The sequence below is a fragment of the Sturnus vulgaris genome, chromosome 6 (assembly GCF_052056855.1).
Source record: "Sturnus vulgaris isolate bStuVul1 chromosome 6, bStuVul1.hap1, whole genome shotgun sequence".
Lineage (NCBI taxonomy): Eukaryota > Metazoa > Chordata > Aves > Passeriformes > Sturnidae > Sturnus > Sturnus vulgaris.
This window is the reverse complement of record NC_142248.1, coordinates 45,774,278-45,787,504: the sequence shown is the minus strand read 5'-3', so window position 1 is coordinate 45,787,504 and position 13,227 is coordinate 45,774,278. Positions and strand designations below refer to the sequence as shown.

The 13,227-nt window shown below is 44.3% G+C and overlaps 1 protein-coding gene across 3 annotated transcripts in view; it reads right to left on the bottom strand.

The window, feature by feature from the left end:
• DDHD1 (DDHD domain containing 1) overlaps positions 1 to 13,227 on the bottom strand; it is a 62,613-nt gene that overhangs the window by 14,690 nt on the left and 34,696 nt on the right. For all 3 annotated transcript variants that reach the window (XM_088166411.1, XM_088166413.1, XM_088166412.1), the window contains 2 exons: positions 8,796 to 8,902; positions 7,666 to 7,772 (listed from right to left, as the gene is read on the bottom strand). In XM_088166411.1, the coding sequence (XP_088022537.1) occupies positions 7,666 to 7,772; positions 8,796 to 8,902 (214 nt within the window). The remainder of the gene's footprint in view (positions 1 to 7,665; positions 7,773 to 8,795; positions 8,903 to 13,227) is intronic.

Sequence of the window (13,227 nt, the reverse complement as noted above, 5' to 3'; positions counted from 1 at the left end):
AGGAATCAGGTGAAATCAAAGTGTTTGGGGATTCCTGGCAGGAATGGGTAAATAATCTTCTGGCATCGTGGCATTTTCATGATAAACATCTGATATTGCAATCTGAGGGCATAAAACTGAATATTCGTGGAAAATCCTGCTTGCACACTGAGCCCAGCCCTGTTTTTAATCCTCCTCCTCCTCCTCAAAAACTTGCTTTTATTGGGAAGTCAGACACAAAATGGACACAACAAAGAAAAGCTTCACGGATTTCCAAATAGGTGCACATTTACAATTTTACAGACCAGAGTCCAAGCACTGAATTCAACCAAATCATCTGCTGGAGATGATTCCTAAACTCCAAATCCCTAATTGTGGAGTAATTGTGGAGTGGAAGGTCTGCTGTGGGAAAGGCTCCAGATTTCCAGGCACTGGGAATGGTCTGGTTTGCTGCTCTGCCAAAACCAGGAGCCCTCCACCTGCAGGGAGCACTTATCCATGTTGGTGTCCTGCCAACAGCCCTGTGCCAGTCCTAAGATTAGAAACTGAACCTTTGTGGTGCAGAGTAAGGCAAAAAAAAAAAAAAAAAAAAAAGGAGAAAAACAAAAGGAACCAAAAAGAAAATGAATATTCATTTAAAGTCCCAGCTAAAAACCTGTTTGGTTAAGCAGTATATGAAGTTAAGGTAATATTTATTGGGGGATGGAACTAGAGGGTGTTTTTCCCTTCTAGTCCAAGGCATTCTATGATTTAATCCTGATTTGCTTTTTTGTCTTCATAAAATACTCCAACTTGTGAAAGAAAAGTTTGATTTGAAAAAGGTTTTTAGTCCAGTAAATGCAACATGAACTGCTTTCAAATCTTTTGTAGTTGCACCTTGATATTTACTAATAACCCATATAGACATACTTCTAAAACCAGTAAGTGGCTTTGCATTGCCTAAAATTGGATTTAAACATAAAAAACATGAGTGCCTATCAAATTTTCTCTCCTAAATGGCATCACTACAATAAATTTTTAAAGAGCTGATTTTTTTATGCACAGCTTGTCTTTCTACTCCCTCTAAAGGGTCTTAATTAAAAATAACAAAATAACAACTCCCTCCTCAGCCTCCCAAACCCAGCACATCCAAGTGGCTGCTCCATGTCTGCATCTCATGGCTGGGATATGGGAATTGGGTTCCTCATCCTGAGCTTGCTGACAGCTTCTCCTGCTCTCACTGCACCTCCAGCCAAGGAATTCCTGCTGAAATCAGCAGCATTTTCCCCACTGCTTTCCCTGCTGCTCCTGCCAGCCCCAAACCTCAGCACCTGCTGGTCCATGGGATCTGTTATGAGCTTGGGAAGAACAGGAGAGCAGGAATCACCCCCCAAAAAAATCCCAGGAACGGTGGGAATGTGGAATGCAGCATGACCAGACTCCTCTCTCTCTCCCCAATTCCCCTCTTCCATCCTCCCTCCCAGTTCCCAGCTCATTCTGGGGACACTGGGAGCTGTTTCTCCATCCATCCCATAGGGCTCTCCTTACAAAAAGCCCAGAGATTCCTTGAGTTTCTGCCCAGCCCGTTTTAAGGGTCTCTGCCCACCTCCTAAAGCTTCTCCCCCAGACTAAACAAGCTCAAATATCTCACAAAAGAATAAAAGAGGCAGCAGTGGACTGAGCTGATGTTTTTCCCTGTCAGCTGCTCCATCACCTTTGGCTCTTCCAAAGGGAGCAGGGAATGCAGCACCTTTATCTCTCTGTTTCTGAGCAGATCAAACACTGTAACAAAGGGAAAAATTCTTATTTCTTCCAGAAAAGCTGTTTTAAATCCCATCTTTCCAGCTGGCCCTCCTACCTCAGTGCTCATTTAGCATCAGCCTAGGACACAGAAATATTTAAAAAAAAAAAAGGGCCCGAATGACAGGACAAGGGGGAATGGCTTCCCATTGATAGAGGGGAATATAGATGGGATATTGGGAAGGAATTCCTGGCTGGGAGGGTGGGGAGGCCCTGGATCCCTGGAAGTTTCCAAATCCTGAGCACCCTGAGATAGTGGGAGATGTCCCTGCCATGGCAGGGGTTTGGAATGAGATGGGATTTTAACATCCCTTCCAACACAAACCATTCTGGCATTATTCTCTCCCTTTATCAGCTGAAGTTTTGCCAGTAAATCCTCCTTGCAGGAAACTCAAGCCTGCAGGATCAGGTTGCTCAAAGGCAGCAGCTCATATTCAAACCAACTGAGGTTAAAAGCTCTCTGCCCTTCAGAAACCAAATTTAGGGCAGAGTAAGGAATGATCTTCCTGCACATTCACAGGGAGCTGCCAATTCCATGCAATTCCAGCCAAAAACCAGAGTGCTGACCAAGGAGCAGGAGGTTGGATTTGATGAGGTCAAAAATGCCCTTTGCTTTCCCAGCTTTGTGCCTGTGTGGCACATGGCTTCAAAGAGGGCAAAAAAATAACAGCCCATGCCATCCATCCAGGAATCCTGGTGGCACAGGGGTTTTGTAAGGACAAGATGGGGATTCTGAGCCAGGTGACACATCCCTGTCACCTCAGGCTGAAGAACACTGATAGAAAGGGCAGCAGAATCGTGTCTTTTATTGTCTTTTATCACCTCCTGGCTGTTGGGCAAGCCTGAACTGCTGGATCATGATTGGGAACAAGGAATTGGGGAAGGAATGAGATACCCAGAGCTGCTGCCCTTTTGTGCAGAGCATTAACAGCATCCTGTGCCAGGCTGGAAAAATCCAAACCTCTAAATTCCAACACCAGCATCCCAAACACCTGTTCAACCCCTAAATTCCAGCACTAGTATCCCAAACTCCTGTTCAAGCCCTAAATTCTAACACCAGTGTCCCAAGCTGTTCAACCCCTAAATTCCAGATCCAGCACATCAAACAGCTGTTCACCCTCCTCTAAGGAAAAGCAGCCTTGAAGCCACCAGCATAAATAATCATGGACAGAGTATTCTGGAAAAGCAAAAGGAAATTGGGATGTGTGGATGGACAAACACCCCCTGGACCCACACCAAGGAGCTCCAGAATTCCATCTCCTGATCCATTCCACTGTGGTGGAAGAGGCTTTTCAGTGCACACCCAAAATTACCAGTGTAGAAAATGACATTTTCCTCTCAATATCCAGGAAATGAATTTTTTTTTAAGAAAACAAGGAGCAGAAAACCCCTGCTGGCACCTGAGCACAGCAGTAACACAGAGCTTGGGTGCTGCTCTTTTCCCTGTGCTGTCTCCACAGGATCCTCAGCCACTGACAATCTTCCCACATGAACAGTGTGAAGCCCAAAAAACAAGAAATACAAAGAAAAATACAAAGCAATACAAAGAAAAATAAAACAAAGAGACAGGTAACCTATGGAAAGGGAGTGCAGGACACCTGACCTGCCAGCCTGAAGAGGAAGACTCTTCCTGCAGGCTTTGTGGGAAAGGAATGTGAAGGAGATCTGAGGAATGGTGAGTTCTGCTCTTTCCAAACGTCAAGAGAACTTCAGGAGAAAATGCAAATTTGCAATTCAGCCAGCAGGCACCGGGGAGTGTGAGCCAGCTGGAGGGGGGAGAGGGTCCTTGAAAGCCAAGGGAGGAGCAGCAGCTCCAGGGTGGATTGTGAAGGGTTGGGAAAGGCAGGATGAGGAGTTTGTGCTCCACGTGGCCCAGGAGAAGGTGGCAGCAGAGCTGGTGAGGCTGCTGACCCCCAGGAGACAGGAGCTGTCACATTCCCTGATGGAATCACTGATGGATGCCAGAGCAGTGTCACAACAACAGATGAGAGGCCAGAATGAGCTGAGGCTGTGGGAACAGATGGGAAGGGATGATACAGAGAAAGGATCTGTGGATCTGCCTGAATCTCTCCCTCTTGCTGCTGAAAAGCTGAGTCTAACCCATTTCTAACAAGTCACTGTGCTCAAGATGAAGTTTAGGTGTCCAGGCAGAGCCACTAATCAATCACTTTATAAAGCTGAGAATACATTCAAGGGCAATCAAATTAATTAAAGCAGCCATGGAAGTGCTGCCAAGCAGCTCCTTCACTATTAGGCTCAACAGGATGTGCAAAACCAGTCCTGAAATAGTCCCAGCTTAAAATTTCCTGCTTCCCATCTTGTTTTCAGACACACCTGAGCCAGGTGCCTTTTACTGCTGAAAGGAGTGCACAAGAGAATGATATTTCCATTGCAAAGCAAACCAAGGGGAGTGAAAGCTCTGGTGAGAGATAATACTTGTCCCAAATTTCAAGGGGTTAGTCATTAATTCTCCTTTTAATTATGTGTATAAGGGCAAACCATGAAGCCACTCCAAGGTCAGGATTCTAAGCAACCTGTTCTAGTGGAAGATATCCCTGCCCATGGCAGGGATTGGAATGAGATTGTCCTTAATGTCCCTTCCAACACAAACTATTCAGTAATTCTAGGATGGACATTGAAGTTTCTCCACTTTTATAGTGCAATATTTGCACTAAATCCTTAGAAATCTTGGAATGATGGAAGTAAATTATATTTATCTTGCCCTAAAGGCATTTTCTGCCGAGACATTTATCAATAATTAACAGAATGCCAATTAGCCTGCAAGTAAGTGAAGGGAAGATCAGTTAGAAAAAGGCACTTAACAGTATAAGGAAGGTGACAACTCTGAATTTACTATGCAACAACGAGTCTTTGGGATCCCTGTTGCAACCATTTATTATTAAAGAAATATGAAGCTACAGTGACACAGATGTGAAACAAAGTCACCACCGAGGACACTAAAACCCAAGATTACATTACCACAGATGGACCAGTAAGGTCAGGGGCAGAATGTGAAACGACCCTTCATTCAGACAGAGGCTTGTGTGCATCAGAATATCAATTTATTGCTTTTTCTTACATCTGGGTAACATTTCAGGAGGGATTTGGCACAGAAGGGGACACAGCACAGTTGTCTCCCACAAAATCCAGCCCAGCTGAATGTGCTGGCTGCAGTTTGAGACCAGCCTGGGATGTTCAGGGGGCTGTGCTGAATTATTAATTAATGCCTGTCTGGTATCACATCACACGCCACCAGTCACAGGCACCTTTTGGATATTGTCCTGGAGAAGAAACAATAGCTGAAATCAGAGAGGGGCTCACCCAGCAGGCTCTGGGAGGGCTGGAATGAACAATCCAGAGCCCCTGGAGAGCTCTGAGCTCTCCTGTGACACCAGCACGACAAAGCTCCTTCCCCTGGCAGGAGGAGAGGGGAATTTTGCCATTGCAAACCCCTTAATGAGCTGCTCTGAGAGGCCAGGAGCTCGAAAGGAGAAGTTGTGGGGAAAATCCTTGAAAAAAGGGAAAGAAAATTCCTATCCCAGCGTTGTGCCCTGGGTGCCTGCAGCCCAAAAATGCCAAGGGGGGTCCTGGGCTGCAGCCCTGGCGTGGAGGGGAGCAGGGACAGGGACAGGGACAGGATTGTGCCCCTGCCCTGGACACAGGAGAGCCCTCCTGGAATGCTCTGCCAGCTCTGGGGCTCCCAACAGCAGAAGGAGCCGTTGGAGAGAGTCCAGAGAAAATCCTGGAGATGCTCCAAGGGATGGAGCCAGGCTGGGAGAGCTGGGAATGTTCCCCTGGAGAGGAGAAGGATCCAGGGAGAGCTCAGAGCCCCTTGCAGAGCCTAAAGGGGCTCCAGGAGAGCTGGAGAGGGACTGGGGACAAGGGATGGAGGGACAGGACACAGGGAATGGCTCCCACTGCCAGAGGGCAGGGATGGATATTGGGATAGTGGGAATTCCTGGCTGGGCTGGAATTCCCAGATTTGCTGTGGCTGCCCCTGGATCCCTGGAAGTGTCCCAGGCCAGGCTGGACAGGGCTTGGAGCAGCCTGGGACAGTGGAAGGTGTCCCTGCCATGGCAGGGGTGGGATGGGATGGATTTTTCAAACCCCTTCCAACCCAAACCAGGCTGGGATCTGTGGCTGCTCAGAGCCAGCAGCTTCACTCTAGGCTGAGCTCATAAACTCCTCAATTTATTTCCCAGGGCCAAAGGGAAGTTTAATAATTTCCTTTTGAGCTCCTTTGAGGATTTCTGGGTGGAAAGCCCTGGAAGTGCCCAGAGTACACAAAGAATTGTGCTGGGGTGATCGAGCAGTGAGCAGGGACATTAATTCTGAGCAATGTGTGACCATGTGAATGAATCCTCAAAGACAAGGCTCATTGCTGAGCTGGAAGGAGCAAAGTGCCACAAGAAAAACACACTGAAGATGGGAAAACCATCCAGAAGAACGTTCCATTTGTGTGTTAAAGTCTGCAAAGTTAGCTCACAGAAAATAAAATGGGATAAGGAAGACTAACATATGTGTACTGCTGCAAACATTTCAAGGAAATTAATTTGACTTGATGAAAACCAACTTTAGTATTTTGTAATCAGATCTAAGCATGCTTCTCTGTCAGTTCTCACACCCAGGGGATGGTGATAAACCTGTAAAACTGCAGTTCTGCTGAGCAATGAATTAAATTTTCACACACTGCTGGCCAGCACACCTGAACTTTACTCACTAACCCATCTCCCATGAGATGCTCACACTCATGCCAAGCCTCTAATGCAGCTTAAAAATATCTGTTCTCAAGCTGCCAGAGGAATTTCCATTGCTTGCCACAAAAGTTCATGTTGGCTTCAGGCACACAACAGACAGGGAAACCTGAGAGACAGTGGAGAGCCCTGATCAATGAATTCTGCATTAATGAGCAGGAAGAGAGGTACAGATTTCAGTTTGAAAATTGTGCTGCCAGTCTAAAGGATGTCAACACACCGAATTTGATTGAAAGGTAGCATCAAGTACCCAGGTAAGATTTAGAAGTCTCACCTTGCCCCAGTCTAACCACGCTCAGGGTATCAAGGCTGCAAAAAGGATCAACACTACTGCACATATAACAGAACAAAGCTAAAATTCCTACAGAAATTAATCCTAAAACAGCCCCACAGGGCTTTTCTAGTGAGTGTGATACACAAGGGATGCTACTGGGGTAAAGCACTCTCTATATTTTATGGGCTACTTCATTTATTCAGGTTATTATCATTTATTCAAGACTTATCATTATTTATTTACTATAATTTATGATCAAATTCCTGGTCTTGCTCCTCTGATTTATGGGGTCACTCAACAGCTACACAGATGGGGTCAAGGTAGGATGGGAGTATCCAGGGTATGAACAGTCCCTTAATAAACTGAGAAACTGGGGATTATTTTGGTTTCCCTGCATGGCACACAAATGCATTCAGACTGGCTTGGGCACGTTTGCTCGTGCTGCCATCCCATCTGTCCTCAGAAACAGCAAAAAATGAAGTGACAAATATCCATGGATTCTGTCAGAGGTAAAAAGAACCTCAGCTCTATGGACTCTCACTGCTTTAAAGATGCAGAAATTAAGAAGAACAACATTAAACCCTTTCCCATTTCTCATCTGTTGATACAGAACCATTTTAGACATTTCTGCTCTAAATAAATGACACGGATTGTACTTTTTGCTGTCCTTCTTCCCCTCTCAGTATTAAAACTCTGCTCACTGTGGGTGATCACGACACACTTACAAAGTATTAACACAATTCACTTTGGTTTTCCTTAGAAGGGAGATTTCCTGACATTCCCAAATCCAGATTTTTTTTTTTTTTTCAGCCTCTCTGCCCTGCTCTGGTGAAATTGAAACAAAAGCACTTTTTTTTTTTTTTTTTTTTGCAGACCCACCTCGTCCCTGTAGAGAGGACTGGTGTAGTACATGATGTCCATGGCGCTGCTGTTGAGCATGTCCCGCAATCCCCGCACTTTGTCCGGAGTGATGGAGTCCACGGTGTCTGCAAAAAAAAAAAAAAAAAAATACAAGAGGAGACTTAACTTACAGCCAGGAGAACGATTCAATAAAATCGTGGAATGGTTTGGGCTGCAGGGGACTGATGCCTTTAGTTTTAAGTTTTCCTGTTCTTGGATGTGCTTTTCTGATGCGCTGGGGTGATGAAGACAAATCAGTCTGTGGGGACACATTCACAGAGCTGGGGAATTCCAGCCTGGAAATCCTTTTCCAGGCCTGGATTTCTCCTGACTCTCAGCTCCATTCCCAGGCTGACAAGCTGACTGCAGCTTCAGTTAGGGAGGAGTCTCCCAGGGTGACAACATGGTGACAAACAGAGTGAAATTCATCACCAACATTAACCCCTGGTGTCTTTCCCGTGGGACACATCCTGAGGTGCTGTCCCAAGGATGTTTTTCCCAATTGTCCAATGAGCTCCTGTCCTGTCCTGGATGCACTAACACACTTTAAATCCGGGCTGGCTGTACAATAAATTGGCCTTTTTTCCCCAAAGAGCTCCGTGGGTGTTGCTGTCCTTTCTCCCTCTCTGCAGTGCAGTCACCACACCAGTCCTATTCCAGTTCAGAACTCAAGGACAGTTTCTCCAAACTTCAGGCCCTGAGCACAAACTCCGTGGAAAGGTGGAGGGTGGGTTCATGCAAATGAACCAGAACCTATCAAAGTGTGAGATTTTGTGACCAACCCCCTCCTTTCCTTCCATCTTGGAGCCATCCAGGCAGGGGCACTGATATTGCCATGGTGTGGCTTTTGTAGCCCTCTCAATAAACACCCATTTTATTCCCTTTAACTCTGTGTGTAGCCTCTGCTCCAGCTCCTCAAGGCATCAGGACCTTAAAGATCACTCAGTTCCACTCCCTGCCATGGCAGGGACACCTTGCACTGTGCCAGGATGCTCCAGCCTGGACACTCCCAGGCATGGGAATAGTTCAAAACCCAACCAAAATCCAAGCAAGGCACAAGGAGAGAACACAGGTGAGAATTCTGCATCCTGCAGCTGCCAGTCCTGTACCTCCATCGAGGGTCAGCTTTGATCTCCACTCCACTGGAAGGAATTCCACGTGCGTTGCAAGATTGGAAAAATATTTTTCTTCCACTTTTCTCGCAGTATCTCTCATCCTACAAAAAAAGAAATTAGTGTTTTCCTGTAAAGAATACTCTTGGCACAACACATTTCCTGAATTGCTGCTTTTCCATCCCTACTGAAATGTGTGATTTCCTCAATTCCAAGCTTTTATTAGGAAATACTTAAAACTCTCATATAATTAAAAAAATTCTGTGCATTGCATTCTCAAAAGAGTCTGAATGTGTCACAGTATGGGCTTAACATAATCCACTCAAATTCAATTCAAAGGTGTCTGTTTACTCTGGTGGGTTTGGGGCTGAATGTGAAAGGTAAGGATTAGAAAATTAGAAAAGAATTAGAAAATGAAGAATTTCACCTCTGCTTTGAAATCTAGAATCCATTGAAATCAACCATTTGATCCATACAGAAGGGAGACAATTCAGTGCTTTCAAACACAAAGAAAACTCTTAAAAATATGGCTTGAAAGAGCAGAATTTTATTTTAATTTTCCATACTGAATTGGAAGGTTTGAGAGCTCCAAGGGTGAGAAACAGGATCACTTATGAGTGTTTTAACTTGCAGGAGCAGATGGAGAGGCTTTGAAAAGGTTTTTCATTTTTACTGCATATCTGAACATGAACATTGCTGCACCTCTCTCAAGGGATGAGGAAAACTTAAAATACTTCAACCCCAAATATCTCTGACCTTCTCTGTTGTTTGAGGGAAAATGGGAATAATGGTAAGTTATGTTCTTTTAAAAACATTATTTTATTTGTGTTGTGTGAAAAACCCATCACTGAAAATGGAAAACCAGCATGAAATCAGAAAAAATATTAAATAACATCCAGGCATTCTATCAGTGTCACTCAGCATCCAAAGCCAGGAAGTTTTTTATTTTATTTTATTTCCTTTACCTGAATCCTGGCCCAAAAATTCCCATTTTTGAAGATGAGCCCAACAAACCAAACCCAACTCCAGTGCTGGGTTTCCAGCACTTGGTTTCCAGTTCCAAGCATCAAGTTTTTTATTTATTTCAGTGTTTTCAATGCCTTTTCCCCCTATTTTCAAAACAACCCACTTTTAGTTAATTCTACAACCAAAGGCACAATGACATTAATCTTCCACCTGCACTTCCACTTGTCCAAATGTTTTCCGTCACTGACACTTATCTTCTGATGAAAGAAAAGAAAAAAGGAGGAATGGGGAGGAAAAAAGGGGGAAGGGAAATGAAATGGGGAAAGGGTGAAAGAAAAGTTGGGGAAAAGGGGAAAAATGAGAAAGGAATAAAAGGAGGAAGGGGAAAAAGGAGATAAAAGGGGGAAGGGGGAAAGGTGAGAAAGGGTAAAAAGGAAAAAAAGGGGAAAAAGAGGAAAAGGGGAAAAGGGGGGAAAGGGGAAAAAAAGGGGAAAAAGAGGAATAAGGGGAACAGGGGGAAAAAGGGGAAAAAGGGGAAAAGGGGGAAAAGGAGAAAGTGAGAAAAAAAGAGAGAAGAAAAAAGGGGGAAAAAGGAGAAAGTGAGAAAAAAAGGGGAAAGAAGAAAAGGGGAAAATGGGGGAAGGAAAGAAGAAGGGAAAGGAAAAAAGGGGGTAAAAGAGAAAAAGGGGAAAGTGAGAAAAAAAGGGAAGAAAGAAAGAGGGGGAGGACAAAAGGGAAAGGGAAAATGGGGGAAGGGAAAAAACCAGAGAAAGGAAAAAAGGGGAAGGAAGAAAAAGGGAGAGAAAACGGGGGAAGAAAAAAGAGTGGAAGGAAAAAAGGGAAAGGGAAAATGAGGGAAGGGAAAAAAACAGGGAAAAGAAAAAAGAGGAAGAAGGAGAAAAAGGGGGAAAAAAAGGGGGAAGGAAAAAAGGGGGAAGGGTAAAAAAAACAGGGAAAAGAAAAAAGAGGGAAAGAAGAAAAAGGAGAAAAAAATGGGGAAAGGGAAGGAGAATCCTTTACACCCTTTTTTTTCCAAAGCAGTTACTGCAGGCTTGTGCAAACAGCCAAGAAATGCAACTGCTCAGCATCTCTATTTTTAAAGCCTGGTGTGATTGCTCTCCTAATCTCCTGGATTCCTGTCCAAAGAGATGGCAAAGGTTCAAATAAAGCAGAATATCCTTCCCGTGATGAGGGGGGAAAAAAAAAATTCCCCAAGAGGATCTGCTGAAATCAGGGTTGATTTAAAGGCTGAGCTGAGCCATCCCTGCCAAGCACAAAACCCTCCCTGCCACCCCCACAGGACATGAGAGAGTCCAACTTCAGCATGGAATTTCTAGATGATAAAGATTATATTATTACAATTCCAATGAATATATGAACATTCCTGGAGTCCCTGAGTGAGAAGAATAAAGGAAATCTTGGAAAATGCCACAACTCCTTGGTATTGCCAAGTCAGCTTCACTTTCTCTGCATGGAGGAGGTGGTTTTGGTTGGGATAAAGTGAATTTCCTTCCTGGTAGCTGGTACAGCACGATTTGGATTTAGAATGAGAATAATGTTGATATTTTGGTTGTGCTTACCCTAAATCAGGGATTTTCAGTGTCTCATGCTCTGCCAACAGGGAGATGCACAAGAAGCTGGGGGGGAACATGGCCAGGAGAGCTGACCCAGACTTATTTCTGCATTCCCCCCCCATTATAATTATTTTATTTATTTTTTTTTAATTAAACTATTCTCATCTCAACCTTTTGGGTTTTACCTTTTCCCAATTCTCCTCCCCATCCCACTGCAGCTGCAGGCTGGGGTTAAAGCTTTGACACCAGCAAAAAAAAGAATTCAGAAACAGCTCAATTGAGGAGGAAATTAAATTGAGCAGCAAATTAAAGCTGCTGAGCTTAAAAACAGTAGAAGCATCGAATTATTGAATGAAAAGAACAGAATTTTACACAGCAACAACAACTTGAAGGAAATGGTAAATAACCTGGTCCTATTAGAGCAGGAAAAAACATTATTTATACATCAGTAACAGCTGGAAGTATTGTGAAGGAACAGCTATTAGACATCCCTAAATCTTTAAATCTTTAAATACAACAACTACAGAGCTTTCTGCTGTCTGAAAGGGTCCATTTCTTATTAAAGCTGTTCATAAACTGACTCAGAGAGTTTTTTTTATATAAAAATCAAAGCAAGAAATAGGAGTTTGGAGAAAATAATGTGGCCTTGCAATTCTGCCAAACCATTTGGGAAAAGCTTCAGGTCTCCCCTCCTAAAAACTGTGCTGGCTTTGTGTCCTTATCCAGAACTTTGGAAATGTAAAGCCTGATTTTATTCAGATGTGGGCTCACCTCAGGGAAGGTGAGGTTGTCCAAGCTGTGGTCCTGCCTCCAGCAAAATAAACTGAACTTGTAAAATCCCAGAAGGGTTTGATTTGGGAGGGACTTTAAATTTATCCATGGGCAGGGACACTTTCTACAACCCCGAACTGCTCCAAGCCCTGTCCAGCCTGGCCTTGGGCACTGCCAGGGATCCAGGGACAGCCACAGCAAATCTGGGAATTCCATCCCAGTCCCTCCCCACCCTCCCAGCCAGGAATTCCCAATTCCCAATATCCCATCCAATGGCAGTGGGAGCCATTCCCTGTGTCCTGTCCCTCCATCCCTTGTCCCCAGCCCCTCTCCAGCTCTCCTGGAGCCCCTTCAGGCTCTGAGCTCTCCCTGGATCCTTCTCTCGTGCTGGAATGATCCTGAACAAACACAATCACTCACGAGAAAACCAAACCCCAGCTCTGCACGTTTCTTCCTCAGGGTTCTCAAAACTCATCCTGGTACCAGGGAACAAAAAAAATCTCTGTTCCAACCCATTTTTGTCACTGCATTTACCCTCTCATCATCTCCCAGCAGCAATGGCACATCCATCTCCTGCTCACAGGAATCACTGGAATTCCCAGTGCAGACCATCCCAATAACATCCAGTGGCCCTGCAGCACATCCCACTGGTCCTGATCAGCAGGGGGACACCAATTCTGAAGAGAATTGGGTGCAATTTCCAGGCAATGCAGCTACAGACACGTGCACACACACCTGCTGATCTCTTCTGCTATAAAGATGGGGGTATTATTCTTTTTTTCTTCTTCTGGCTCTTAAAAATAAATTTCTTTTAAAAAATTTTATTAGATGGTAAATCCCTCTACTCACTTTTTAAATTAACACCAACTGAAGTCATAAATCCTCACCTAAACAGGCAGAGAATTCACCTGATACAAATGCATGTTGAAATACTGACTCCAGAGCAACATTATTTGAAGCTATGCATTGAAACACAAGGAAACAACTCTAATTTATGATTTGTCTAAGGAAGAAAAACTACTCATGCACAGATGCAATGCACACCTTAGAAAGAATTCTGACATATTGCTATTTTCCCTGCAAGAAGTAATGGCCTGAAAATAGGTACTGGGAGATTC